Source organism: Mugil cephalus, chromosome 15, assembly GCF_022458985.1.
Source record: "Mugil cephalus isolate CIBA_MC_2020 chromosome 15, CIBA_Mcephalus_1.1, whole genome shotgun sequence".
Lineage (NCBI taxonomy): Eukaryota > Metazoa > Chordata > Actinopteri > Mugiliformes > Mugilidae > Mugil > Mugil cephalus.
Window position 1 is genome coordinate 8,716,447 of NC_061784.1, and position 27,067 is coordinate 8,743,513.

The 27,067-nt window shown below is 43.9% G+C and overlaps 1 protein-coding gene across 1 annotated transcript; it reads left to right on the forward strand.

Moving 5' to 3' along the window:
* The first annotated feature begins 304 nt into the window (after nucleotides 1–304).
* On the forward strand, nucleotides 305–25,712 carry sptbn4a (spectrin, beta, non-erythrocytic 4a). Its single transcript, XM_047606242.1, has 20 exons — nucleotides 305–940; nucleotides 1,153–1,307; nucleotides 10,507–10,770; nucleotides 12,381–12,614; nucleotides 12,758–12,847; nucleotides 12,934–13,212; nucleotides 13,306–13,436; nucleotides 13,555–13,759; nucleotides 14,611–14,856; nucleotides 14,996–15,130; nucleotides 15,462–15,703; nucleotides 16,315–16,453; nucleotides 16,560–16,644; nucleotides 16,964–17,175; nucleotides 17,428–18,890; nucleotides 18,998–19,058; nucleotides 19,152–19,420; nucleotides 20,273–20,443; nucleotides 20,678–20,720; nucleotides 22,498–25,712. The coding sequence occupies exons 2-20, from the start codon at nucleotides 1,185–1,187 to the stop codon at nucleotides 22,795–22,797; spliced, it is 4,692 nt and encodes a 1,563-aa protein (XP_047462198.1). The 5' UTR covers nucleotides 305–940; nucleotides 1,153–1,184; the 3' UTR covers nucleotides 22,798–25,712.
* The last annotated feature ends 1,355 nt before the right edge of the window (nucleotides 25,713–27,067 follow it).

Here is a 27,067-nt window from a genome sequence, read left to right on the forward strand (position 1 = left end):
TTCTAGTGCAGAGAAATGTCCCTGGTGACACTGAGGGATGACGCAGACTCTCTCTTCCTTTCTGTTTCCCTAGCACCCCCCCCAACACCATCTTTTCCCTCTTTTGACTTGCTTCTTTTTTTTTTCTTTTTTTTTTTTTTTGCCTCTTGCACTCCCCCCTTTCTCCATTTCCTCTCCCCGTCTCCCTCTTCCCCCTCCACATACTGCCTCCCCCCCTCTCTCCCCTCCTTCTCGCTCTCTCTTTCTCTCTGCTCCAGCACTGCAGTGCTGATTGTGATTGCACACACACTCAATAACACACGCACACACACAGAGGGAGCGTAGCTGAGAGGCAAGGACTGCAGCAGCATGCACCAACCGCGGCTGAGCTGTTCAGGGACTCGAGGAAGGGGGAACTGAGGAGAGAAAATAGTGTGCTGTCTCACACCAGCCTGCGTGTGCACATTTGCAGCGGTGGGAATGATGCATTTCGAGAGCAGATAGCTTATGTTATCCGGCCTCCTCTGCACTGCCTCTGCATCCCATTCACCCTGCTCCTCCCACTCCAACTCTTCCTCCTCCTCCTGTCTACAGCATCATTAGACTACAGATTGACCGGGGGCTGGCGAGTGGTGGACGGTCAGGCTTTTGCCCCGGCTGAAGGATCCTTCCGTGGCTATGCTACATCTACAGCTTCCCTGACGGCTGGATTGTAACCGATTCTTCGAGCCAGAAGATAACCGACGGCCCGCGAGGAATCTTGGATGTGTGTGTCATTCTTTACTAGTGTTGTCATTGGCGCATTTCCTCTTTTTCGCTGGTTGTTTTCGCTTTCTCTGAGACTGGCTAGCAGGCACTGCAGCATCAGGACCGCAAGACCCGTGAAGTGGTAGGGCATGAGGACCCAGGGGCGACCCAAAGGAAGGGCTTGAGTGCTTCCATTGCTACCACTGCTGCTGAGGTGCTTATCTTGATTTTTTTTCCCCCAGAAAAGGGTGTCTGGTGGGGGTTGGGGTGGGTGGTGACAGCACAGGTACCTAGGCCCCTGCAGAGCAGAAACGGGCGGCTCTTGCGTAGAGGAGGCAGGCAGGACGTCCTGTGAGAAAGGGGGGGGGGAAGAAGGGCTGGCTGGAGCGTTGGGCTCCTGATGGTGGCTATTTTTGTCTCCCCTAGCTGAGTGATTGGGACAGCGGGTGGAAGAGAAGATGCTTATGGCCCGAGACACGGCGCGGGATGAGGCTCAAAAGCTACACAGGAAGTGGCTGAAGCACCAGGCCTTTATGGCAGAACTGGCCCGCAATAAGGAATGGCTGGCAAAGATAGAACAGGTGAGTGGAGATGAACATGTTCACGGAGATGGGGAGGGAGGGTGGGGGGGGGGCCCGGATGAAGAGGTCAGAGAGGAAGAGCAGGTATGTGCGTGCGTGCGTGTTGCGATGGGGGCACATGACCGAGGATCGGTGTTGATGGTGGGTGTGGTGGCTGTAAAATCGAAAAGGAGAAAGTGGGTGAGATGTCATCACTCAGCTTTCATTTCATCACTTGGCTCGGGTGCATCCAGAGTTACAGTACGTTCTCAAGGTTATATTTCCATTGTGCCGGTGTTGTTTCAGGTTCACAAGTGGTGTGATCCCTGTGGTACTTTGATCTTGTCTGTGCAGAGGTTTGGCCAGTCTGAATTTCATCGCTCATTTATGGAGGTTACAGTGAATTATACAGAGGACATGCAAACCTTTGCAGCAGCGAAGGCCAGACACACGGGGATTGCACACTTTCCAGTTTTCCTCTATTTACAAATTGGGTCTGATACAGCTGATATAGCATCCTCAGATTTTCTTTTTTTTTTTTTTTTTTTGCTTGGCATTCCCATCATGCTTTGCTGCCCTCACAGAGCAAAATCCTGGCTACACAGGCTGTTCTTCATGCCCTCTGTCACAGTGAAGCTCAGCTTGACTCTTTACATGTGAATTTGTCAATGAGGCTTCATTTCTGCCCATATGGCCCGTAACCAGGGAGTCACAAATACGTTGCTGCTTTTTCTCAGGCAAATGTGACATCTAGTAGCTGACATCTCACATATGTAGCTAAGTACAAGTTAAAATTATCTAAGTGAATTGCTGACTGTAGTTATGTAGCATATAAGTATGTATTGGTGTACTGTATACGAATACGTATAGAATGATAAAAATAACATAAAAATCGGTGATCTGATTCCCAGGAAGTGCTCTTTCGCTTTCAGCCCCCCGAGCGTCTTATGGACTTGAGTAAAATGTCAGACACAAACCATATTTGCAGATGCAGTTTTAAGAATCCACCATTTAAGAAATATCTTGATCATTGTTTTCTCGTTTGAAATGCAAGGCAGGTGAATGAGAAGACGCCTCATTTCCTCTCGTGCATTTCTGTGGTTAAAATCTCCTTTCGGGGCAAAATCTATATGTGGATTAGTTATGTGTGAAATGTGCCTCGTCTGCAATGTTTTTTGATTATTTGATCCATCTGTGTAGAGGTATCGGTCCTCTCTATCACAGCGTGTCAAGAAGTGTGGCTGTACTTGCCAGACATTTTCATAAATAACAAATTGTTGGTAAAGTCTATTAGACTTTGACCTTGCTTAAACGTACATACATTTGTTTACACGTTTTAATGTCTTAATTCAGATTTTTTTATTAAATGCTCTAAGAAATGAATTATAATATAGATTTCTACATACTATTTTTGTACCATATGCTGTATTATTAAATATTCATAAGATAGCCGTGTAACTAATTATAACCACAGCCCTTGAAGACAAGCCCTACTACGGTATACTACATTACTTAATGAGGAAATACTCATTAGCCACCTTTGTTGGCCATGTGTGAAATGTGTTTTAAGGTTTATCATTGTTGTCTAGACCCTCCCACCGAGCCAGACGCCTTGACTGAGTTCAGTCACGATGCAAAAGAGCTTAAAGATGGGACTTTATTTTTTCTATATAGTGACTTTTTTAGTTCCCAGTTTGAGACGGAATCGATGCTGCTGTTTATTATGATGCATCCTGTGACGTGGAGGCCCATGATATTACATTACTTCAATCACTGCCAGTTGAGACTCATGCAGTGATACAGTGATAAGTCATTTATCAGTCATATTTAAGTCTGAGATGTTATTTCAACAATGTCCAAAAGAGCGTGGAGTTCATTGTGAACGCCTTTTAGTGGTTACTGTGACACTGGTGTCATATCAAAATACATGTAAGTTTGAAGCAATGTCTCCTCCTGACTGATTGTATTTTAATTACGTTGGTATAAACTAGTACAGAAACAATTGCTCATAATTATAAAGTTATTTTTCTTTCAAATATTGTCATTTTCCAGCCACGGTTGGGCTGTGTGCCTAAATTTATCCAGCAGCCACTATCAGTCACACACTGGCGATGCCATTTAATGCCACACACACAAATGCAAATGTCAGATGCAAAACATCATAATTATTGTTTCTTCGTAGTTTATTTAAGTGGTTAAGCGGTATGTAACAGCCGCCCATAACCTTGTGATTATTGGGTGATTTTGGGAGACTATGTATTTTGTTTAATACATTTTCCTTCACCTCATCCTCTAATGTCTGTTGTCATAGTGAATGTTACAGTCTAACTTCTGCTAAACATTACAGCTCATAGGCTATATGTGCTTTTTCAATAATGTATTATAGATTACCTTGATATGGTTAATAAGCAGTAAGTCATAAAGGCTGAACAGCTGCTTCATACCAGAGGAATCAAAGAAGATATGGCATCAAATGAAGGCCTCCGCTCGCCGCCTCTAAATAAACGAAAAGGCGGGGACGATATATGCAGAATACCACCTAAAATACGCACACTTTTGAATCGGCTAAATGCTGGAGGATGTTTTGGTTTTCAGGGAGGTAGACCATTTATTTATTCAATCGTACGGCCCTAGTCTCAGCTAGTGAAAGACTAGAAAAGACTAATATCCTGAATATTGTTTGGATTTGGACATTTGTTAGTGTGTCACCCTGAGCTTCATGAGGTGATGGCTATTTATAATTATATAATTTATCATTTTAACGTAACATATTTTACCATATACCTCAACTCAGTCTCTGGATGAAATGGAGAATGAAGAAGAACAATATCCTAAAGGGGATAACCTACTAATAGACCCTCTCAGTTTCTCCTCTTTATGTATCAACTATTTTAATGTGTAATTATTCAATACGTGCTGGACACATACTGTACTAAAAACATATTGGAGGATACTTGGTGCACTACTTGGTGAGTTTCTGCTCTGTGTGACCGTAATGTCAATTGGCAGCTACATCGTAGGTCCTCCTGTAATCAGAAAACATGGTCTAACGTGTCCAGGATGTTCAGTGGTGAGGTAGTAACACAGATCTGCCCGGACACGTCTGTGGGCCTGCCACTTTAATGTGCCTTTTTCTTTTTTAACAGCACTCAGTCAGCTCGTTTTCTGTTGAAACGCAAACTGAAAGTATGCAAAGTGAGAAAGTGGTCCAGCATGCAGCAACGGTCCTGGACCCGAATCAAACCACTGACACTTAAATCATGAGCCTCCTCAAATTCAAGAAAGTATTTCTCGAGTTTAGAGCAGAACACCAAATGTTCTTCTTATCATTGTGACTCTACTTGATCCCTGAACAACACCTCAGTCTGAAATGAAACAGGACACCGCTTCATTTCCAAATCATCGTCTCACTATAGCCTTTCACGTTAAATAAACCAAAAGGATTGTCAGTGAGCACAGAAGATGGCTGCTTCATTAAGATGTTCTCTCCTGGGTTGACTGGTTCCCTACAGGTGTCTGTGTATATGTATCAACACACAGGAACTTTAAAGAGACCGTCACGTCACCATCGCCCAGCGAATATCACTTAAACCCCATCGCTGTGTCTGTCGTTACCTGAGCGTCAGAAAGAAAAGATGACGCTGCGTCCTGTTGTGATCGGAGAACTCGGCGTCCTTTTGGAAGGGTTCCCACCTCAGCCCCTTACCTCTGTTCTCTCACAGTACTTACTCAGCACATGAAGCGAGCTGCACGCAGCTCCAGTCCGACTCGTGCATGTGGAGGTTCTGTGGGTGCTTCTCTGTTACAGTGAGAGCGCTAACAGCTGACCTTGTGCCAAGCCTCACCACAGGCTCAGGGGTCAATGGTTTGTAAACAGCATTATTAACAGCATTGCATTATTCTATATGTATTTTTTAATACTTTCGTTAACTATTATTAAATCTCAGTGCTCCAAACTAAAAAGCCATTACTCTACATCTCAGTAGCCATTTTTTTTTTTTTAGATGTTTTGACATGTCACAGAAGGAAAAGCTCAGCCTTAATGCAAACAATGAGTAATCGTTCATTTCTATTTACCTGTTTCTGGGTCCTTGAATTGTTCACGCTGTCTCGCTCTGTGTCATAGCTTTACTCTGACACTGCTCTTAATGTTAGCCACATCTTTTTTTTCCTAGTCTGGTCAAAATGTCTGCTGCACTATTTTCTATACCCAGTCTGTAGCACTCAGTCCCAAGACACAGACCATTAAAATATGTAAAATAATAATAACGTATGGCTGGATTTCATTTTACCTCCATGTAATTGTCATTATATATTTGTAGAGGACTATTTTTCATGGGTGGATTACAATAGGTGCTGTAGTGCTTCCCAACCTGGGGTCCACCAAGGGGGGTGCTCCAAAACTTGTCTGATCAGTTTTCACCTGTTTCACCAGTTTTTAAGCTGTATTGGTTGTGTCTCCCCACTTGTAAGATGCGGATCTTAAGGTATTCCGGCACCGCGTTGCATCGGATCTCCGGCGTGTGGCGTTCGATCGCGATTAAAAAAAAAAAATGACTATTTAGAGGAGGGGGGTCAACTTTGTTACATACAAGTAGTTGGGAACCACTGCTCTAGTGAATATTGAGCATAACCAGCTTTAGGGTGAATCTGCATTATTGCTGTGTGGCTGATTCATGTTAAATTCATTTTAACAAAAAAAAAATAAAATAAAAATGGTAAGTGTGTTTTAACCTCACTACTCAGAAATCCAAACAGTGTGAGTTGTGTGACAGTGTCAGTCAGTTGAAAGTTCAAACATTAGCTTCACCACCTGCTGGATGATGTAATATGAACAAACCGTGCACAGCTTGTGATTTTGTGCCATCATGCTAGTACCGTAAATGCAAGGTCACCAGTATAATTTCACCAACGGCTCATGAAAGACATGTCTTTTAGTAAAAAGATTGTCACAATTTGAGCTTGTCATGTTGTTTGATATGTGGCAAATTACAGTTTCCCACAGTGTGAACAATACTATTCATTGCTGACTGTGGCTCAGTGAAGTAAACTGCTCTATAGCATCCTTTGAACGTTGGTGGATCCGTTTGATGCAGGGTTTATTTTACAACATCCAACATGCAACTTCAAGTATATTAAATAACTTAAAACAGTCACATGATTTCAGAGTAAATTAAAGGATTATCTTAACTTTGTTAAGTTGTTTTAACCTGAGTGTCATTGACTTAGAATTACTGATATATTAGCTGTTTAGGGTCCATATAGTTTGTATGAGATTTGATGGATGTGTCCAAGAATTTTAGTGATTTTTGTTGTCTTTTCTTATTGTTCTTGACTACATATTTTCATTTTTTGTCATATTATAGGTAAATATTGTTTATAATATGAATGGTGACCTTCGTTTGAGTTTTTTGCCACATTTTTGTTTTAACATCCAATGGACGTACGCATGTTGTTATTCGGTCATCAGTACAAACCGTAGTTTGGGATATCAAGAGGCACGGAAAGCAAAGTATCCTAGCAAATATTTTTATCCTACAGCGGGCAGCAATAGGCCGTGTAGCGTCAAAACTGCCACATATCCTTAAAGTAGAAGAAAAAAAAGCAGAAACATACAAACAAAAATGGATAAAGAAACGTGTCGAGCTTCCAAACCCGACCAGATGGTTCTCCTGACAAGACCACAGTTATCTGCATTAGCTGTCGATTTGAACTGCGTTACCATCCAATCAAGCACAGCTGAGAGCTTTCTGAGCAGCTGAGATGTTGATAAGAGTAAAAAAAAAAAAAGGAAAGAGTGTGGAAGGAAAAAGCGCCATTAATATTTGTTAATGGTGTGTTAACAATGGAAATCATGCGATTAATCAGGATTAGATATTTGAATCAGTTGCAGCCCTAGTTCACATCCTCCTGGTTTGGTTGATGAACTGTAATGTGATTCAAGGTAAATGAACCTGAAGTGAAATAACAGACAAAGGACCAATTCACCTCGGGTTTCTTTGCTGTTACCTGCAGTTGCCTTTAATTCGGCCATGCTACAACACATATACAGCACTATGATTGCTTGTTAATATTAGATTGTACCTGTGAAATCTTGTCATCTTTTTTTCCAAACCCAGCTGAGTCATGACATGCTTCTGCAATAAAACAGCATTGGGCAATCCCTGCTGCTAGCAGTGTATTTATTATGCAGTAGACCTCACAGCTGCAGGTGACTTTTATTGACTTGGTGACATTCAAGTGTTACATTGGGATTTGATATATTATTATTTGTAATGCATATTTTAAGGACTACATTGCGTCGTGTGAATAGTTAGGATACGCTATACATTTGTACCATCCTAAAGTCACTTTCTGTCTCCAATTAAGTAACTGTGCCTCACGTCTTTAATACAATATAGATGAACTTACACATTTCTCTTATTAAACCCACTTACACTGCTTCTGGCTCTGTTTTAAAACACTCTCGTACGTCACCCAATTCATTGCAACGCCACATGTTTTCAGATTACATGTATCTAATTCTACACATGATTATTTGTTGGGCTTGTGTTTCCGCAGCCCTGTAATGTAGAAGAAACTCATATCCCTTCTGCTGCTCCGGGAGCCTGAGTTGGGACTATTAGAGGAATGTAGGTGACAGCAGCACGTTACTACGGTGGCCGAGAGGGCTCAACGCACTGCAGCTTCCAGACAACGGACACCAGAGCACAAGGAAATGAAGAAAATAAGAGCATTGCTAACACTCAGTTATGTTAATAAATAGTATTAATGGTGTAAATCTGCAAATGAAGCGTGTATTTTGTCAGATTATTTGCTTATAAGCAAAAGGCTTATAAGAAATCATGCAATCAGCATAGAGTATAAAATAAACTTTAATTTCCAACATCACTGATTTGCAGCAAACATCAGTAACCCCCAAACATCTAACAACAAGCGCATCCCAGCTAAGTTCAGCACTATTTATGGTCTCCTGGGCTCGCAGCACAATATTTGTCAGTTAAAGATTTTCCTAATCCAGAAGAATCAAGAGTCTTTATTGTCATTATGAGAACAGAGACCCCCGGCTTTAAGGCACACATGTATACACAGACATGTAAATAGCACTTATGACCAAAACAGACAAAAAGAAGAGAAAATATCTACAGAGAAGATGTAAATAATGTAATAATAATGTACATAAAGTGCAACTAAATGCAAGTGCCGTCTATGAAATGTTGTCAGTGTGTGTTAATGTGCTCGTGTTTTACCTACATGTGTTTTCTAAAGTTGCAGTTCTCTGAGTTCTCTTGGAAACCGTGTGTCACAGTATTCAAACGCCTGCTGATTGGTGGCGCTGATATGTTTCTGTCTTGTGGGAAGTGGCACATTAGCAAAAAAAAAAAAAAAAATCACACTGCATGCCGATCATTTATACATGCGACGCGAATCACATTCACTCTGATGTGTGCTGCGCATCGGTGTAGAAAAATGTGGCGGCTGGAAGATCCCACCACAGACTCATTCACCAGGTGCATACGGGAAGTATGGTGCAGATTAAAAGCGTGAGTTGCCCGGTGTTACTTTTATCTGTACAGTAGTAGGTGTGAATACATCGTGCAAGTAGTAGCTCCGTAATCCCGCCCACTGTTTCACTGTGCTGCATCAGCGTTGCATGCGAGGCTGTAGAATTTGGCGACGCCGCGCTGCCGTAATAGCGTGATTCATTCGGTTAGCCGTTAAACCATCGCGCCGTCACCCATGACTGCCTTGAAAATTCACTTCACAGATGCCCTTTGGATCCAACTGTGCCCGGGCCGTGGCAAAGCCCAGCACACCCGCAGCCTCGCTCCTGTTCCACAAACCTTTGATTCTCTCCCCCTTTTTTTTTTGCTTCCTCTTTTCCTTTAGTCTGTCTTTCTCCTCTCCTCTCTCCACCCCCTCTCTGATTTCTTCTCCCTCTGCCTCACTCTGTGTGTCAGTAAAGCCAAGAGAGAGAGAGACCTGCTTTCTGCTGGCTCTGCATTATGAGAGGGAGAGCGAGGCTGAGGAAAGATAGGAATGAGAGAGTGAGCACTAGCAGCAGTTAAGCAGAGAGCCTGTGCCAAGAGAAGGAATGCAGCACTGCATTATGAAAGCCATAGGATATACAGTAGGTCCGGCTCTCTCGCAGATAAAGGCGAGGGGCAGGTTTTAGGAGATAAAACCTGTCATGTGCGCGCTTTTTTATTGTGTCACGGGCTAAATAAATAATGAATGTGTCACCGTTAAAATGTAAAAGAAAAACTGCAACGTTTTCCTCGGGCTCTTGAACGTGACGGCTGTGACGCCGCGGCCCGATGCGGAGACGTTCAGAACCCTGTCACAGATGGAGAACACCTCCTGCCACCCCGAGTCTCGGCATAGGAGGAGGCTGGTGAGAATCTATTCCGGGGGACGAGCTCCGTTGACACAAAGAAAAACGCCACGAGCTTTGATCTCGCCGCATCTCCTCATCCACGTCACGTCACGAGCAAAGCTCGAGACTTAGAGATGGGAAGAGGAGCAGAAGAGCCCAGGCAAAGGACAGAACGAGGCTTTATTAGACTTACCATGCATGATTTTTAGGTCAGCCCGGGGCCAAACTTTGCTCTATACACCTGCCTCTCCACAAGCAGGGGGGCTCCAGCCTTGGCATGAGCTGTGTTGTGCCAATCTATTTTGGGGACAACACTGAATTTAGCCACTCACGGTTTTATTAGAAGCGCTGTTGTTCCCTCAGTTCCCTTCCTGAAATGCCTAAATATATACACGCGTTAAAACAAGATTGGCAGATTCGTGGTTTAGTATAGCATAATAAAGAAACCGGGAGAAAAAAAAAAAGGTTTTCAATTATCCACAACCCATTGCCATGGAAATCTGAATTAGAATAAATGTCGACTTAGAAATCCATTTTCTTTGTGAGTGAAATCTAAAATGGTGGACGGCTCTCTGCAATGCACTGATTTCTGGTACCAACTGAGGCAACAATCATCGCAGCCCATAAGAAGCTTCCTTGAAGCAAAACCTGACATTAAAGGAGTGTACGAGTCGGACGTACGAAAAGCACTCAGCCAAGAAATGACAGTCCCACACATAATATAATTTTAAAGTAGGATAGGATTAGCACCGCTAAACGCATAGCGGCTTCCAGTAACTGATTAAGTTCAGTCGGTTTTGCTCGGTGTCTAACCCAGTGGTCCTTAACGCTGTCTTTCTCCAGGAGGGTCAGGAGCTGATACAGGAGAAGCCGGAGCTGCGTTCGGTCGTGCAGCAGAAGCTGGAGGAGATCAGGGAGTGCTGGTCCGACCTGGAGACCACAACCAAGGCCAAGGCCCGAGCGCTCTTCGAAAACAACAAGCCCGAGCCGGCCGTGAAGAGCTACTCCGACATCGACAACCAGCTCTCCCACCTGGAGCAGCAGCCCCCCCAGCTGGAACAGGCGCACCACCTGCCCACCTTCAATGAGCAGCTCCAGAAATTCCAGGCAAGACTCTCCTTAGTCACCCTGGAAAACTGTTGCCTGCAAAAAAAACTCTTTTACGTGTTAAACAGCCACCAATGAGGAACGATTAAATTTAATTCAATTGAACTTAAGTTACTGTCAACTGACCCATCTTCATCCTTCACCATGGATGCCATATTGTTCAGCACAGTGGCATGAAATCTTTTTCTATGCTTTTGCTTAAACCGTGACACACACCATAGGTCTTCAACAGGGGGTCCGCGACCCCTAGGGGGTCCACAGGGATGCTGCAGGAGGGGTCGCAAAATCTTTTTCATGTATTTTTTTAATTTTCCCCAAAAGTTTTTAATTTGTTTAAACGCTCATAAACATGAATCCAACATATTTTAGAGAGGAGATAAATCAACTTTATCTTTCAGTCAGCACTTCACTCATTCAGCGATAGAGGAGCTGTCTCAACAGACACCGTTTCACATAGAGCGTCACGCTACCTGAGACCCGTCAATCTGAGCCTCCTGTACGCAATAGGCCCCGCCCCTGTCGCCGCTGAGTCAATCACGAGGCCACGTATTACACACTGACTCTGTCAGGTTCCCCGCAGTTGGCCGAGAGCCTGTTCGGTCCCCAGGTGATATTCACGCTGCAACATTAGCCGAAGAGAAGCTAACAGTGCAGCTCACTCCCATCAGTCAACTACTGAGACCAAAATGTTTTGGTGCTTCTCTGTCCCTACTACATTTAGCCATGTTTAAATGTAAGGTACAACCCTACTGTTGCACATGTTTGATATTTTAACCTGTATTATTTGGATAGCTTAATATTGAATGCAAAATGATAACAATGTATATTTATAAGTAGCACTAGGCCGAGTTTAATATAGAACACATATAGTAGGTAGGGGGTCTCTTCCTAATCTCTCCATCAGTTTGGGGTCCTTGGCCTGAAAAACGTTGAAGACCCCTGACATATAGTATGAGCGTACTTTTATGTAGTGTAAAATTTTATAGTCCACCTACACATCAAGCCGCTCACATGCTTTAACTGCGGACGCCTTTTTGAATCAAGGTTAGCAAACTCAAACAGCACATCCATCGTGGAGGAATGAACTTAGATTTAGACTTTAGACACATTTTCATGATCCACAAGGGAAATTACTTCGTCACCGTAGCTTTGTTGCACATAAAAGTAAACACTCATAAAAACCACAAGATGGTTACCCCAAAATTAAACCCTTCAGTAAATCTTTGCTTCAGCATTTGGCAAATTTGGGAAATAAAAATACTTCTGCCTATGTGACTCCACCCCAAATTTCTTTGAGAAAGCTTTGTCCGTCTCTCCCACTATGATCTGTCGTGACATATCTATTAGTTTTGACAGACTGTAGAGTTCAGCTCATTGTAGTTTATGTAATTTTCCCCCCGCTCCGACATGTGTCCACCCCAGCCTCTGTAGTGGCGTGTTCTCATACGCGAGGTACCGCGGCATTAAAAAATGCACCATGTGCCTTTTTTTTCCTTAAAGCGAGACGACCAATTACATAACCCGGAAATGTTCTGATAGGAAAACAGCTGATGTGCCGCGTTTGTCCACCGCTCATGTGTCTGTAACGCGACCTTCCCCCCCCGATGCAGGCCATGGAGTCTCAGATAGGAGACTTCTACAAGGATGTGGGAGAGCTGGGAAGCTTGCAGGGGCTCTGCCTGCCCCAGCGAGGGCTGATGGCGGGTGACAAGGAAGGCGGGGAGCAGTCAGGCGTGGTGGAGACCCGCATTGTCCGCCTCATTGAGCCCCTGAAGGAGAGGCGCCGCATCCTACTGGCTTCCAAAGAGATGCACCAGGTCGCCCAGGACCTGGAGGATGAGATAGTGAGTAGAGTTCTCCATTGACTCGTTTTCATTCACAGTTAGACAGGTGTTAAAGCATTATGAAATGTAATTGGGCCTGCATATAGATTACATACACAGTATGGTCTGAAAAATGTACTCACCTAACTGTGGTTGTGTGTTAGCTGTGGATTCAGGAGAGGCTTCCCTTGGCCTCCTGTAAGGACTATGGGAATAACCTCCAGAGTGTGCAGCAGCATGTAAAAAAGAATCAGGTAAGTGTCGAGGATGACGTGCAGCCATTATCGCTCGAAATGTGATCAAACCACGCCTGCAAAATTCCCTCCGGTTGGTCCCGTAGGCACTCCAAAGGGAGCTGACGGGGCGGCGGGCTCGTGTTGAGGAGGTTCTAGACCGGGCGGGAATCATCGCTTCGCTGAGGACTCCTGAGGTGGAGTTCGTGCGCGAGGGGGCGGGGCACGTACGCCAGCTGTGGGAGGTTTTGCAGCTGGAGACGGAGAGGAGGGCTGTGATGCTGGACGCTGTGCTACAGGCTCAGCAGTACTACAGCGAGGCAGCTAAAGTGGAGTCCTGGCTGTCGGGGCAGAAGCTCCAACTGCTCAATGAAGAAAAAGGCACAGTATGTCCGTTCTTACATACGATCGCTGAGATAAATCCACATCAAAGTGAACATGCTGAACCTGTATCCTGAGATTCTCGTGACACGTTTCAGGACGAGGCGAGCACCCTGCAGCTGCTGAAGACTCACCTGGCTCTGGAGCAAACGGTGGAGACATATGCAGAAACAGTAGGGATGCTGTCTCAGCAATGCCAGCGTCTTCTGGAGCTGGGACACCCAGAGAGGTGCGGCATGACCCCCAAAGATAGTCGTAGAAACAACGTGAAAGGAGATAGATTTGATATTTACACAGTTTAAGCGCTGTGGCGGATTATTCATTTATTTTTTTTCCATTTTCAACAGTGAGCAGATCACCAAGCAGCAGTCGCACATAGACCGGCTGTACGTGTCTCTGAAGGACATGGTGGAGCACAGGAAGACCAAGCTGGAGCAGCAGTACTGGCTCTATCAGCTTAACAAGGAGGTGGAAGAGTTAGAGAAGTGGATCACGGAGCGGGAGGCGGTTGCCAGTTCCACCGAGCTGGGCCAGGACCTTGAGGATGTCACGGTTAGTACATGAACATAGTGTCTTTTCTACCCTAACCACTGGAAATACTAAATTTTAAATTCTTAGTCACATGTGAGCCATAATCATATACTGTAACAACAACCATTATTCACATCATGTCAAATACTACAATTATTTTTACCTTTGATCATTGGAATCAAATCATTTTGATTTGATGTGAGATTTCAAAGGTTCGTCATTTTAGAGGTGGGCCTCAACTAATGAATTCAAAGTGTGGCCTGTATTGTGTTACAAATAATGTAATTATTAATTAATATTGAATCACCTGCTTGTTTCTTTATTTATTTTTTTGTCAATTATCTACTTATTTTGTCTGTCAAATTGGCCGTTGTGTATTCACAATCATTCATCATTTCAGCTCTAGGATATACATGAGTAATCGTGTGGTTGGAGCTTCATGTTTCTACAGGTAGTTTGTTCAATCAAGCAAAAATATTGACACCACAGCTGACGCCTTCAAAGTTCCCTCTTCTCTCCCATTAGATCAGCTGACCAATCATTAAAGACATAAAAATTGATCCTTTAAACAAAAACAAACTCAGGTATAGGATATACTCCTCACTCCTCACCACCAGTGGGACGTATTTAAGGAACTGGAACATCCTTGATGATGGAGACCTCGGTTGATTTCTGGGTCACTGGTGAGAACAGAGGAGAGTCAGGATGGGATAGAGCGTGCTGTAATGAGCAGAAAGGAAAGCCCCCACTGTGTCGAAAACACGTAAAGGGCCTTAAAATGGAATTTTTATTAATACCGTGGTATCAGAATGAGTCAATTTATCTTCATATGTGCACACACTGTAGGGCGTTTGCTTTTTGTGTGTGTTCAGGTGCTTCAGGAGAAGTTCACCAAGTTTGCCTCAGAAACCAACAGCGTTGGCCAGCAGCGCATGGAGCAGGTGAACAAGATGGTGAACGAGATGATCGACTGCGGCCACTCGGACGCTGCCACCATTGCTGAGTGGAAGGACGGACTGAACGAGTCGTGGGCCGACCTCCTGGAGCTGATGGAGACGCGCAGGCAGATGCTGGCGGCGTCCCACCAGCTGCACAAGTTCTTCACCGACTGCAAAGAGGTACGGTCGAAAACAGAAATGCGCCCTGTGTCTCAGGTGACCTGCGCTCTCCGTCACCGTTTCAGGTAGACAGTCTGGCCGCGATGTGCGGCCGCTATTTTTAAAGCGCTCGTGATGACATCGCTTTCCTGTGTTGTAGGTCTTGGCTCAGATCGCGGGGAAGATGAAGCAGCTGCCAGAGGTGAGGGCGTGCCAAGCCAACATCACCAATCCAGCCACCCTGCAGAGACTCATGCACTCCTTTGAGCATGCCCTTCAACTGCTAGTTGCCCAGGCACGTGGTATAACTTCTCTCTGTGATTCAGTTGAACAGTGTACTTGATGTTAATGAGGGACGGGCAAGACAGGACTAGTGAATATCGGTTTCACCAAGCTTATTTTTTTTGGCATAAAGCTGTATCATAGGCCCAATCCTTAAACTAAGCTAGCCCTTAGGCCGAATAAGTGTATTTAAATCAGGGCTTGTTTGTTCAAGCAACTGCCACAATCCCAAAATAAATCAGGTCAGTTCAGTCTACTTTCAACAACCGTTCTTCTAAACTGCCTGTCCCGATGCTCATCGGTCACTGTGGGCTGAAGACGCTAATCGTTCCATCTTCGTGTAGGTGAGGCAGCTACAGGAGAACGCCGCCCAGCTGAGGACCATCTACGCTGGAGAGAAGGCCGAGGCCATCATGGTCAAGGAGCAGGAAGTGATGGGGGCGTGGAAGGAGCTGCTGAGCTCCTGCGAGGCCAGTCGCGTCCAGGTGACTTCAGTAACCGACAAGGTGCAGTTCTTCTCTGTGGTGCGTGAAAACCTAATGTGGATGGAAGGCATCATGGGCCAGATAGGCTGGGATGAGCCAAGGTAAGAAGTTGTATCCTTGTGCGTCTTTTCTCAGCGCTGTTTCTTTCTGTTGTGCATGCCGTTTATTTCAGGTCCAGAAGCAGCATTTTGTTCAGTGTTCAGTTAAACTAAAAATCTCTGTGACCCCGCGTGGTCCCTGCAGACAGAATTCATTATGTGTAGCATGGAATTAGGCTGCTGTGCCACCTTGACCTAATTTTATATGACATTTTATATGTGATGTAATAGGAGGCTATAATTCTACTCGTTAATTACTGCCATTATTTGTCATTTTTCCCAGACAGCATTAAATCTTTTAGTAGATGTCAGTACATCAACATGCATGAACATACTGCACTGTGGAACTGGCAAAGAGAAAAATGTATGTATGTAGTGTAAAGGGCTGCAGCTGCAGTAACTATTTCCCTTTTAGAGCTGAAATGTTTACGATGGTTGTCATAAATGTCTGATAATGTTAATACTGTTTATTAAAAGACAATGTATTTGATTAATCATCATTAATCACGATCATCAAATAATTATGAGATGCAGCCATAGTTGATATGTCATGTTGGATGGGATTCCCCAATAGTGTTTGCTGCTTAATCTAATCGTTAACATCTGATCCTCAGGGATTTGACAGCTCTGGAGGTGATGATGAAACAACACCAGGAGCTGAAAGTCAAAATAGATGGCCGCAGCAAGACCATACAGCAATGTGCCGATCTCGGCAAGATCCTGATAGCTGCAGGAAACCCTGCATCAGAGGAGGTGTGGCACGCTGCACAAACATGTAGCAGCAGAATGCATAAAACTCGCACAATTACCTGATTAAGTTCTCGCACTGTGTCGTTGACTACAACCTGTCTGACCGCAGATAAAAGAGAAGTTGGACAGTCTTCTGAATAAGCAGAAGGATCTTGTTGAGAAATGGGACAAACATCAGGAGAGGTTACAGCGCAGTAAGTAACTAAAGTTAACTACGTGACTACTGCACGCCCGAAAGCAGCTTTTAACACAACACTTTGGTGTCAAATGGACTCTGACTATAAATGCTTTTTTCCCCTTTGTCCTGTTATGTGCAGTTGATGTATCATGCATCATGTATGAATCTTGCTGTTCTTGTTTGAGCTAACATTACACATCCACTCTGAACAGGCTATAAAACGTCGCATATGAAGCACGCGCGAGCATGTAAATAACCGATTTTAACTGGAGCATACACAAAGCTTGAAACGGGCTGAGGTGGCAATCATGCTGTTGGTGTGCTGTCACCTCCAGAGCAGGAAAACTTCCAGTTTGCCCAAGAGACGGTAAAGGCGGAAGCCTGGCTGAAGGCCAAGGAGCCGCTGATTGCCTCCAAGCAGCAAGAGGGAGGAGAGGCCCGAACCCAAACCGACGAGGTCGAACAGCTCATCCTTCGCCACGAGGCGTTCCGGAAGGCTGCTGTAACCTGGAAAGAACGCTTCAGCTCCCTTCGCCAGCTCTCCGCAGTAAGCTTCGCTGTAAATGTTTAATCAGTTTTGTTAGAGTTACAAATTAATGCTGCTACAGGAAGAAAAAAAAAAAACTTGGGATGCAGCGATTGTTTATGGGCTCATGCCTTGGGTTTGTGTCCTTATGGCATGATATTTACTAGTAAAAGAGTTATGATGAGTACATATTTTCATATTATTTGTATTGATGATCATTTCATTTGGGGTTTTATATAGTACTAGAAGTTATTTAGCTATCTCTCTCTTTAGGCCGAGAAGAAAAAAGAGGAGGAGAAAAAGTCAACCCCGCTCTCCAGTCGAAGGATGTTCCCATTATCTTGCCTGACTCCCTGTGTTCCATCAACCAGCGCTACCTCTCCCTTCTTGAGGCAAACCTTACAGGCTCATGTAGAGCCCAAACCCTTACAGAGCAGTTTGGATCTGGGTGCCACCTCTACAGCCCAGCGATTGTCTTCGACGCTAGCCAGCTACAACCCAGTCATCAATGGATCAGGCTACCACGGACTGGAGCAACAGTGCAGTGGGAAGTTAGCAAGCACCTCGTACCTTGGGATGAACCACCAGGCAGCTGGAGGTGGAAGTGACTCTCTTTTCTCAGCGATAACCTCCCAGAGCGGCGGAGCAGACACCTCTCCTTACCTTGGAATAAACCATCAAACTGCTGGTAGCGCAGAGAGCTCCGGGTACTTTGGACTCAGCACTGGGTGTGTGGGTGGTATGCAGAACCAGTTAGGCACTGGCAGGTTAGGAAGTTCAGGAAACCTAGCTCAGCAGCCAAACAGCGGAGGTTTGGGAGGCACTGCCTTTCAGCCTCAACAGAATATGGGAAGTTCTGGATATTTGGCACAGTCACAGAATATGGGAAGCTCTGGATATTTGGGACAGCAGACTAATTTAGGGAGTTCAGGATATTTGGCCCAACAGCCTAATATGGGGAGTTCTGGGTATTTGGCACAACAGCTCAATATGGGGAGTTCTGGGTATTTGGCACAACAGCCTAATATGGGGAGTTCTGGGTATTTGGCACAACAGCCTAATATGGGGAGCTCTGGGTATTTGGCGCAACAGCCTAATATGGGGAGCTCTGGGTATTTGGCACAACAGCCTAATATGGGGAGCTCTGGATACCTGGCTCAGAACTATCAGGGCGGCAGCGGCGGAATGGGTAGCTCGAGCTATCTGGCACAAAATCATTACAGCAGCGGAAGTCTGGGCAGTTCTGGTTTTCTGGCACAGAGCGGCGGCATCATGGACCCCAAAATGGCGTACGCATGGCAGCACCTGAAAGCTGACTTCATGCAGCCCAGGATCAACCACATCCACAAGGCTGTGAACCCCCTCCTCGAAGCCAGCAGAGTGCAGCGGGAGCAATTTGGAGACATCCCAATGGCGGACACGGTGGGGCCCGAGTCGGGGCTGGAGCTCCTCCACGGCCGCCTCCAGAGGGACCCGCGCGGCAGCCGCTCGGACCCTCAGATGGACCATCTGAGGCGAGAGAGGGAGTACAAGCTGGGTAGGCAGACCTCCAGTGAACAGGAAATCCAAGCCAGGCTCAACGAGCTGCCGCTGATCGTGCGGCAGGAGCGCTACCGGAGGCGCCTGGAGAGGCAGTCGTCTAGCGAGCAGGAGGGGAACGGCAAGCCCAGGATCCAGAGGCAGGACTCGAGTGACCTGGAGGGCTCCGTGAAGGAGGGCTCTGACAAACGCTCAGGGTATGTCAACGCATTCAGAATCTAAACGCTTTAAGGTGCGCATAAATAGGAATGTCCATCAAGGTTTTGTTTGCTGTTTGTTTGACTCGTGTGTGTCGCCCGTGCAGGGAGAAGAGATCAACCATGGCAGAGATTGTAGAACAGGTCCAGGAGAGAGAGGCAGCAACTGTGAGTTAGCTTACACGCGGCCCATCACAGCGGTGTCTTTTTTTTTTATCACGCCTTGATGTCACACTTGTCTTTTTTCACCGGCTCTCTCAGGCACGGGGAGAGCCTTATCGCCCTCCCAGCAGCCTCTCGGCGCCCGTGACCCGCTTCGACGGCCGTCCTCGGGCACGAGACCGCCCCAAGCCGAGGAGGAGGCCTCGTCCAAAAGAGCCCGAAGAAACCCGCCGCTCCCGGTCAGCCCCAGCAACCGGGGCCCCGACGACACCCCAGCCGCCTTCACACACTGCCCATAACGAAGGCTTCCTCTACCGCAAAAAGGCCACCAGCTCTGACCTTGAAGCTCAGCAGAGGAGCCCAAACAGGTGGGAACATACAACAGACACACGGTTTGATAACAGCATGTGTAATTGGCTGGTCGACAACCACGATAACCATGCACACAGGCCAAGGAGCACATCATGACTAACCCAGTGATACATAGTGTTGCCAGCATTTAGGCTAATGTTAGCAGCTCTGTCACAGAGGAAGTTACAGGAAGCGTCCTCTCTGCTCATGTTAAAAGTGAAATAAAACGTGACGTTAGTCCTTAAATCTCCTACTTCTACACTACAATACACAAACATTTCTATGTGGATCATAAACCTATAAGGGTGCTGGGTTTTCAGTCATCCAATGAGGTCTTAGGCTGACATCATGTTGGGTACATGATGTCAGCCTAAAGATGACGTACTGAAAGCCTGGAAGGCAGCCCATCCCTAAATGAGAGAGTTTAAAGTTATCAGGTTATGGTCAGTCAAATCTAAATGTAATAATTTTGTAGTTAATAAATAAACCGATAGATGCCAGGAAAGTAAATTTGAGAAGAGGTACCAGGGCTAAGCATTATTCTTAAACCAGTTGAAGAAACTGTTTATTTATTGTGTTTATGTTTTTGCAGCTGTTCATTTAAACAGCTATTTTCAATAATGCTACTGTATCATATTTGGCTTTGAATTTGAATGAACATTTTGCTCAAAAAATATCGGGATATATATCATATATCGATACTAAACCTAAATATATCGAGATATGAGTTTTGGTCCATATCGCCCAGCACTAGAAAGTACATTAAAGTGGCCCATGCTACCTGCATAGATGGTATATATATATATATATATATATATTCCATTTTCAGTCTGTTAACATTTACGTGATGTGTCTTTTTTATTTTACAGCAAGTCCTGGGTGAACGTATATTGTGTCCTGAAAGAGGGAATGTTGACCTTCTATAAAGATGCTAGGAACCTGAGCACAACGTACAATGGAGAGCCTTCGGTTGACCTTAGTAACTGCTCATTTGACCCTTCACTGGGATACAAGAAGAAGAAAAATGTCTTCATTCTGAAGTAAGACCCCTTTTATGTGTCAAATTTTTATGACAAGTATTATCATTCTAAACTGTGAGGTTACAGAGTAGGTTTCTGCATGTGACGTGTCATAGCTCATAGGTTATTTTTCAGGTTTACGAGACACATTTGAGCACGGACCATTAAACAAGTGCAGTATTATTACTCATCAGATGATAAAATACACAGAGCATACGAAAAAGTGATAACCCCAAATGATTTCCTCTGCACCAGATTCAGCGATGGGAACAACTTCGTATTCCATGCAAAAGATGAGGTAAGATGATTCAGTGAGCTCTATGCATATTTGTGTACATGTGCATGTATGTGTTGTGTATGTTTAAGAGGAGCAGAAAGTGGGACAGAAGCTAATGTCTCTGAGAACTAATAGTCACTATCTTACATATTAAGCCATTTATCTAAAATGTCGATGTGCCTGAGGAACATGTGTTGAGAGATGGAGACGTCTGGGGAGAGACGCTACTTTACCACATATATCTCCTCCTTCTGTGCCATAGAGCTGACAGTGAGTCACTGTGCACATTGCAGTTTATCTTGACCCAATCCTGCATACAAAGCTCAGTTTCCAGAAATACTTACTAATTAATGTGTCTATTTTTCAATTTTTTTTTGTAATCCCCCTTTGATTACTCAAATAACACAACACAGCAGAGAATATATCACTATAACCTTAACACTAACCCTTTATTTGTTCTATTTTTTTATGCAGACCAGAAACTGGTCTACACCTTTTTTACTGTTTTTGACTACGGATATCTGCTGTATACGAACGCATCTGTTCATTGTCTTCACATGTTGGTTAGTGTGTATCATGCTGCACTGCGATTTATTACAAACTGTGGTTCTCTCACCCATCGATGTCTTCTCTACACAAAAGTAAATTGGCCTTCATTACATGCTGGGTAAAACTCCTTTTTATTTATCTTCTCTCTTGGATGGAAACAAGGAGGTTACATTCATGTTGCCCTTGGTTGTTTCAAAAATAAGAACAGACTTGGGAAAGAAAACTTTTAGGTCTTCAGCACCAGATACTTGGAATAAACTTCAATCTGAACTCCATCTACGAATCCTCATACCTGTGACTGAATTTAAAGCTGTGATGAAAACAGTCCAGGTTTTCTCTATGAGTTTTACTTAACTGTGTTTTTATGTAACTAATTTATTTAATTCTGTAAGTGTGTTGCCGCCATCTTGGCCAGGTCTCCCTTGTAAAAGAGATCCCTGATCTCAATGGGACTAACCTGGTTAAATAAAGGCTAAATAAAAATAAACCCTTTACCCCTGGGGACTAAAGGTCAGTCCATACATGGACTCATCTCATAGTGTTGAGACATTAAAGAGGCTAAAAGCCTTAATTGGTAGTGACCTTGTGTGTTTTCCAAGGATGCAACTGGCCACTTCATATTTTTACATTTTTAATTTCAATCACTAGCAAAAAAAAATCAAGATAATATTCCAAGAAACAGAGGGTCTGTATCTTTTTATTGAAGCTAAATGTATTTGACATACTGTATATAGTTCATAAAGTTATGTTGAGCAGGTCACACAGGACAAAGCATTAATGTGTGGTGGTAATTAATATGAGCCCCTCTCTGGTGCCTCTGGTTCACACTTGTGGATAAATATAATTCTTCTAAAAAAAAATCGAATGCAGATTTGTTTATATTAATCTTTAGAGGCTTCTTAGTTCCTGTTACATCATCATTTATCATCTAGAGAGCTTCAGTATTCACAATCAAATGTAACATATAATGAAAAAAGTTTCCATGCAGTGCAGTATTTTTAGATGATGCACAGGGAACTATTTCCAGACATGTGGTAGAGGTGCGGCCTCATGTAATGAAGGTAATAGACGTACAATTCAAATTCAGTTAAATTATTGCGTTGTGCGGCCTGTAAATACTTTTCAGTCCACCCACCACTTAGTCCTGACACCAGAAGTGAGTTCCTCCAAAACCACAAAATGAAACACATTCAAAAAAAAAAAAGGAGCCTCCTTCTTAAAGCTGCCTGTCTTGTGCTGGTCTCTGCAGGAGGACCTGAAGGCTTGGACTTCAAATATCACCACCTGTCTAGAGGAGCACGAGGCCATGGCCAAGTGGGACAAACCGGGCACCTCGTCCATGGACCCCGACCGCTCGGAGCGGAAGGAGAAGTCGGAGGGGGACGCGGACGCCAGGTCAGAGAGGTCCGAGCTGGCGGAGGGGGAGGAGAGGTCCGAGAAGGAGAGGTCAGAGAAAGGCGACGGCTCCGAGAAGCTAGACACGTCTGAAATCGCTGACAAGTTGGAGGGCGGGGCGGGGGGCTCCAGCACGTCTGGAAAAAGCAAATGAGGAGCCCTTTTTGTGTTTTAATTTACTCACTGACAAAAAAAAATCCCAAAAAAAAAAAAATCATTGGAGGCAGTGGGTGGGAGGGATGGATGGAGAGCATGTGCAGTTAAGTTTGCAGATCCTCAGTCACAGAGCTGGGACACGCTGAGGCCACAGTCCTTGGACTGATTATTGTAACTGTGACAGACTAATCTCTCAGCCCCTCCCCTTCACCCAGGCAATACATCAGTGCTTGCATTGTGCCACCTGCTGGTAGATCGGAGGTCGGCCGAGACAGACAGACAAGACAGACAGACGGACTCCAACAAATGGTCCCAGGAATTAGTCACTGTCACGTCCCATCGTTGATCGTTTAATCTCTTGGATTCACAGCATCTTTCTGTATGTATCTTTGACTGATAATGTAATGCTCTGTCTCTCTAGACAAACCAGAGAAGTGGTGAATGAAATGTTTCACAATATTAAAAAAAAAACAAAAAAACAAAACAAACAAACAAAAAAAAAACAACAAAACAGTTTTTTGAAGCAATATACTTTTTTATTTTTTTCTCTTTGTTAGAGAGAGAACTGGGGGCAAGGAAACAAGAAATAATGTAAGAAACAAATGTAAACTCTATGATTTGTCACATCCACGTAAGCTTACTCCAGGCAGTTGTGCACCTTAGACACTTGACACATCTGTATACTAACCATACTGACATTTAATCCAATCACATGGCTAGCTTTGAATCATGTTAATATATGGAATGCTGGTGTTTCCACCTGACCTCATTCTCGTCAACAAACACACATTTCTACGGTTTATTTTCAGTTTTATTATTATCATTATTATTATTATTATTATTTGTCCACAATGATCCATGTCAAGAGAAAATCTAATCCATTAACCCAAGGTGTGTTCAAAGTGGCAATGCTCAGAGTAACACTGAACCTATGTGACACAATGCCTTTGTATACATGACAAAAATCAGAACATTGCATGAAATAGTCTATTAGTGCACCTGTTAAACTTGCCTTTATTTTTATGTTCTTGACATAGGTTGGGCAGTATTGAAAATGCAATAATTTAATGTGTGAGTGCGTGTGTGGTGGTGGTGGTGGTGGTGGTGTTCTCATGGTCCACTTCTGAAAATGCAGAGGTAAGTTTGACAAAGGGAGGTCGTCCCACAGTAAGCATGAGAAGAAGGGAGGGTTCGTACCAGATAAATGACTACTCCTTCATCTGTAACATGAGTTAAGAAGCCAAGTGCCCCCCCCCTGCTGTCCGTACTGTGTTACTGCAACTCACTCACTTTCCACAGAATGTACTGATTTCAGCTGTGAAATGTTCAAACGCCCCAAATTGTAAAACCTCGGAGCAGTTCTCTGAGAGTCAGACCTCTCCGTCCAAACTCTTTGTCTTTCATTTGAAGCTCAAGCCAATTAAAATCTCTCTATCGGAGGCGAGTTAAATGCAAAACTGTCATGACTCAGATCATGCGTTGTAAATACCTATCTTTGTATGTATACCAATAAACGACGTGCTCTAATAAAACAGTGCTGAAAATGGGTAAAATTAAAACATTTGTATTAATCCAAAAATAATAAAAAAAAAACAATCATCACTCAGATATATTAACGTCTATCACATTTAAATGACAAAATATGCAAATTAGGAATCACTATCAATTATCATAGTGTATATATAAGTACACGGTATCTAGTTGTATTAAACACCTTTTACCAGGGAAGAGCAGCAGGACATACTGTAGGTATGCTTGCTGTATTTTTATATGCCTATATTTATTCATATAAGATCCCGGAGTTGCCCCGCAGCCCCATAACAACTTGTAATAATAGCTGATTGAGTAGTCAGTGTGTCTGTGGGAGGCGTGCTAAATTTATGTATTACACACATAACAAACTAAACTAGCCTGGGCAGTTCAGTACATACTGCAGTGGATAATCAAATTATTGGTGACTAAAGTAAAGTTCATTAAGCTGAGATCACAACGTTGAACAGGCACTGGTCCACTTACTGTTTCTTTTTTTTTTTCTTTTCTCCTGTATGTCAATTATTTTCCCATGTGTCAGAGTAACTAAAATATCTGCAACGTCACGAAAGCGGAGGAGGTAACAGCGAATCACGCGCAGCGGCCGAGGCTTTCTTTAAATTTGGGTGTCACAGTGTATTTTTCCATTTTCAATCCTGTTGAATCGCACCTCAAATGTGTACAAATTACTTCTTTACAGTCTTCCTTTCTAAAAAAAAAAAATAACAAAAAACAAAACTAACGCCAAAAGTCTCTCTCGGATGCAGCCGCGCCATTTGACCACTTACTGACTCGAGGATTGTAGTGACAGCGCGTTGTATCTGTCTGCATCGCTCCAGCCTTCGGATTAGTGTGGCCGGGACAGATGAGCTGTGTTATGATGTGAATGTTTTCATTTCTTTCTTTCTTTTGTTCGTCAGTTTCTTTGTTTTTGTTTTTTACATAAGTGCCATGTCACGCGGTTTGCTGGAACAGTTGCTCAGAACGCGGTTGGTTCTTTGAACGGGAACGGCGGCTCGTTTGACCCGTCCGACAGTGCTGCCTGTCGTTGCAATACATGTTTTTATCATTGAAAAATAGGAGCTATAGTATTTTCATGTGGCTGTAATTGTTCTGATTCATGGCAGATATTTAGCCCGCACCACCATGTGCATTTTAAGTGTTTGCTTCCCATCACTTTTATGAAACACACAGGGGATATTTTCCACTATGTTATAACAGTAACAGTCGAAAATTAAAATAGGCAGCATAAACCGTGACTGAAGACAAAAATATTGTGCAAAACTTTGTTTCCTTGGTCTTACAAGTGTGTATGTCTTTGTTACTTTACATTACAACTTGCTGCTATGACATTAAATAAACCTCCAAACTTGCTGACGCAAACTTGACTTGGAGTGGATGTGGACGCGCACGCTGGTCACACACACGCACACACACACACACACACACAAGAGTTAGTTTCTCACATTGATTTCCGCTACAAGATAAATGGTTTTTCTGTTCAGCTCCACATTCTTGAACCCAGCAGTCAGCTCTGACTACAGCATCTGATCATGACTGTTCACGATCAGATGAAGCCTTCCAACCCTCAAGGAAGCAAATTTGGGAATATTACAATTAGACATAATAGAAACTAACATTAAAGGATGTATGGTGTTGATGTGCAGACGTACTAAGATGTTAAGGTGTATTTCCTAGAACAATCAGAGTGTGTGCATGTGCGCCCCCTGGAGAAAGGGCTGAAGTAGCCGCGACGTTGCTGCAGGACTGAATCATTGCTGGAGCTCCACTTGAAGGGCTGATGTTCTCCAAACTGTGTCCGAGTCGGAGGGTTGTCAAAACGCTTCAGATCTGTTCCCATTCGCTTCTGTGCATACGATAGTACGGTGGTGAAACACAAACATTTTTTTGGTGTATTTGTGGCTTTTTTTGCCTCGCAAACCAATGAAAATGCTCTCATCCAGGCTATGTACGTGCAGTTTAAAGAGAAAAAAAAATAATACTAATGCAAAGCACATGTGAATAATTTATATGAAAAAAAAGAGAAAAGAAATAAAGGTTCATGAAACTTTTGTTTTGCACTAGCACAGCCCCATGCACAGTGTGAAAGAGTAGCGGTGATGCTGGGTCTGTTCTGAACGTAATCATGTATACAGCATTGCACAAATAAATTCTGCACAACTTGATGTATGTTTTGAGAATGTACATTTAAATTATGACTTGTTTCTTTTTTTTTCTTTTTTTGAATTAAACAACATCTTCCAACGTCTGTCCGTGGAAATATGAAACACAGAATTGTCTCATAAAATCTGTCCATCATTATTGTTTGCCATTGTCTTTTTTCCCCCCTCTAGTCCCTCTCTACTCGTCTCCTTTTTTTAGCAGAACTCCCACAGATACACAGTCTGTTCTGTAAATGCGGTAGCATCCTGATCTTTTCACTTTGCCCTCCACCAGATACTGCAAATATCTGTCAGGTCAGAACACGACCACCTTGACCTGTGCTGCTCTCCTTCACGGCCTGTCTGCAGGAGAGCCTGCAGGTCCTGTGTGACATTCACTTTGTTGCAGGAGGAGTTGAGTTCACGGAGATCAGCCTGCATCTGGCGGCCCTCGGCCCTCGGACAGCACACCAATGAAGTTGGTGTGATATATGAGAGAATGGGGTGACGCAGGAAGAAAGGAGTCGATGGATGGTGCCTGAGGAAGAAGGGAAAACTTGATGTATGATATAGGAG

Excerpts from the sequence above, each read along its gene's own strand:
- sptbn4a (XM_047606242.1), top strand. The coding sequence starts at position 1,185 with ATGCTTATGGCCCGAGACACGGCGCGGGATGAGGCTCAAAAGCTACAC. Across the intron at positions 15,131-15,461 it reads TTCAACTGCTAGTTGCCCAG|GTGAGGCAGCTACAGGAGAA; the intron begins GCACGTGGTATA and ends ATCTTCGTGTAG. Across the intron at positions 20,444-20,677 it reads AAAAATGTCTTCATTCTGAA|ATTCAGCGATGGGAACAACT; the intron begins GTAAGACCCCTT and ends CCTCTGCACCAG.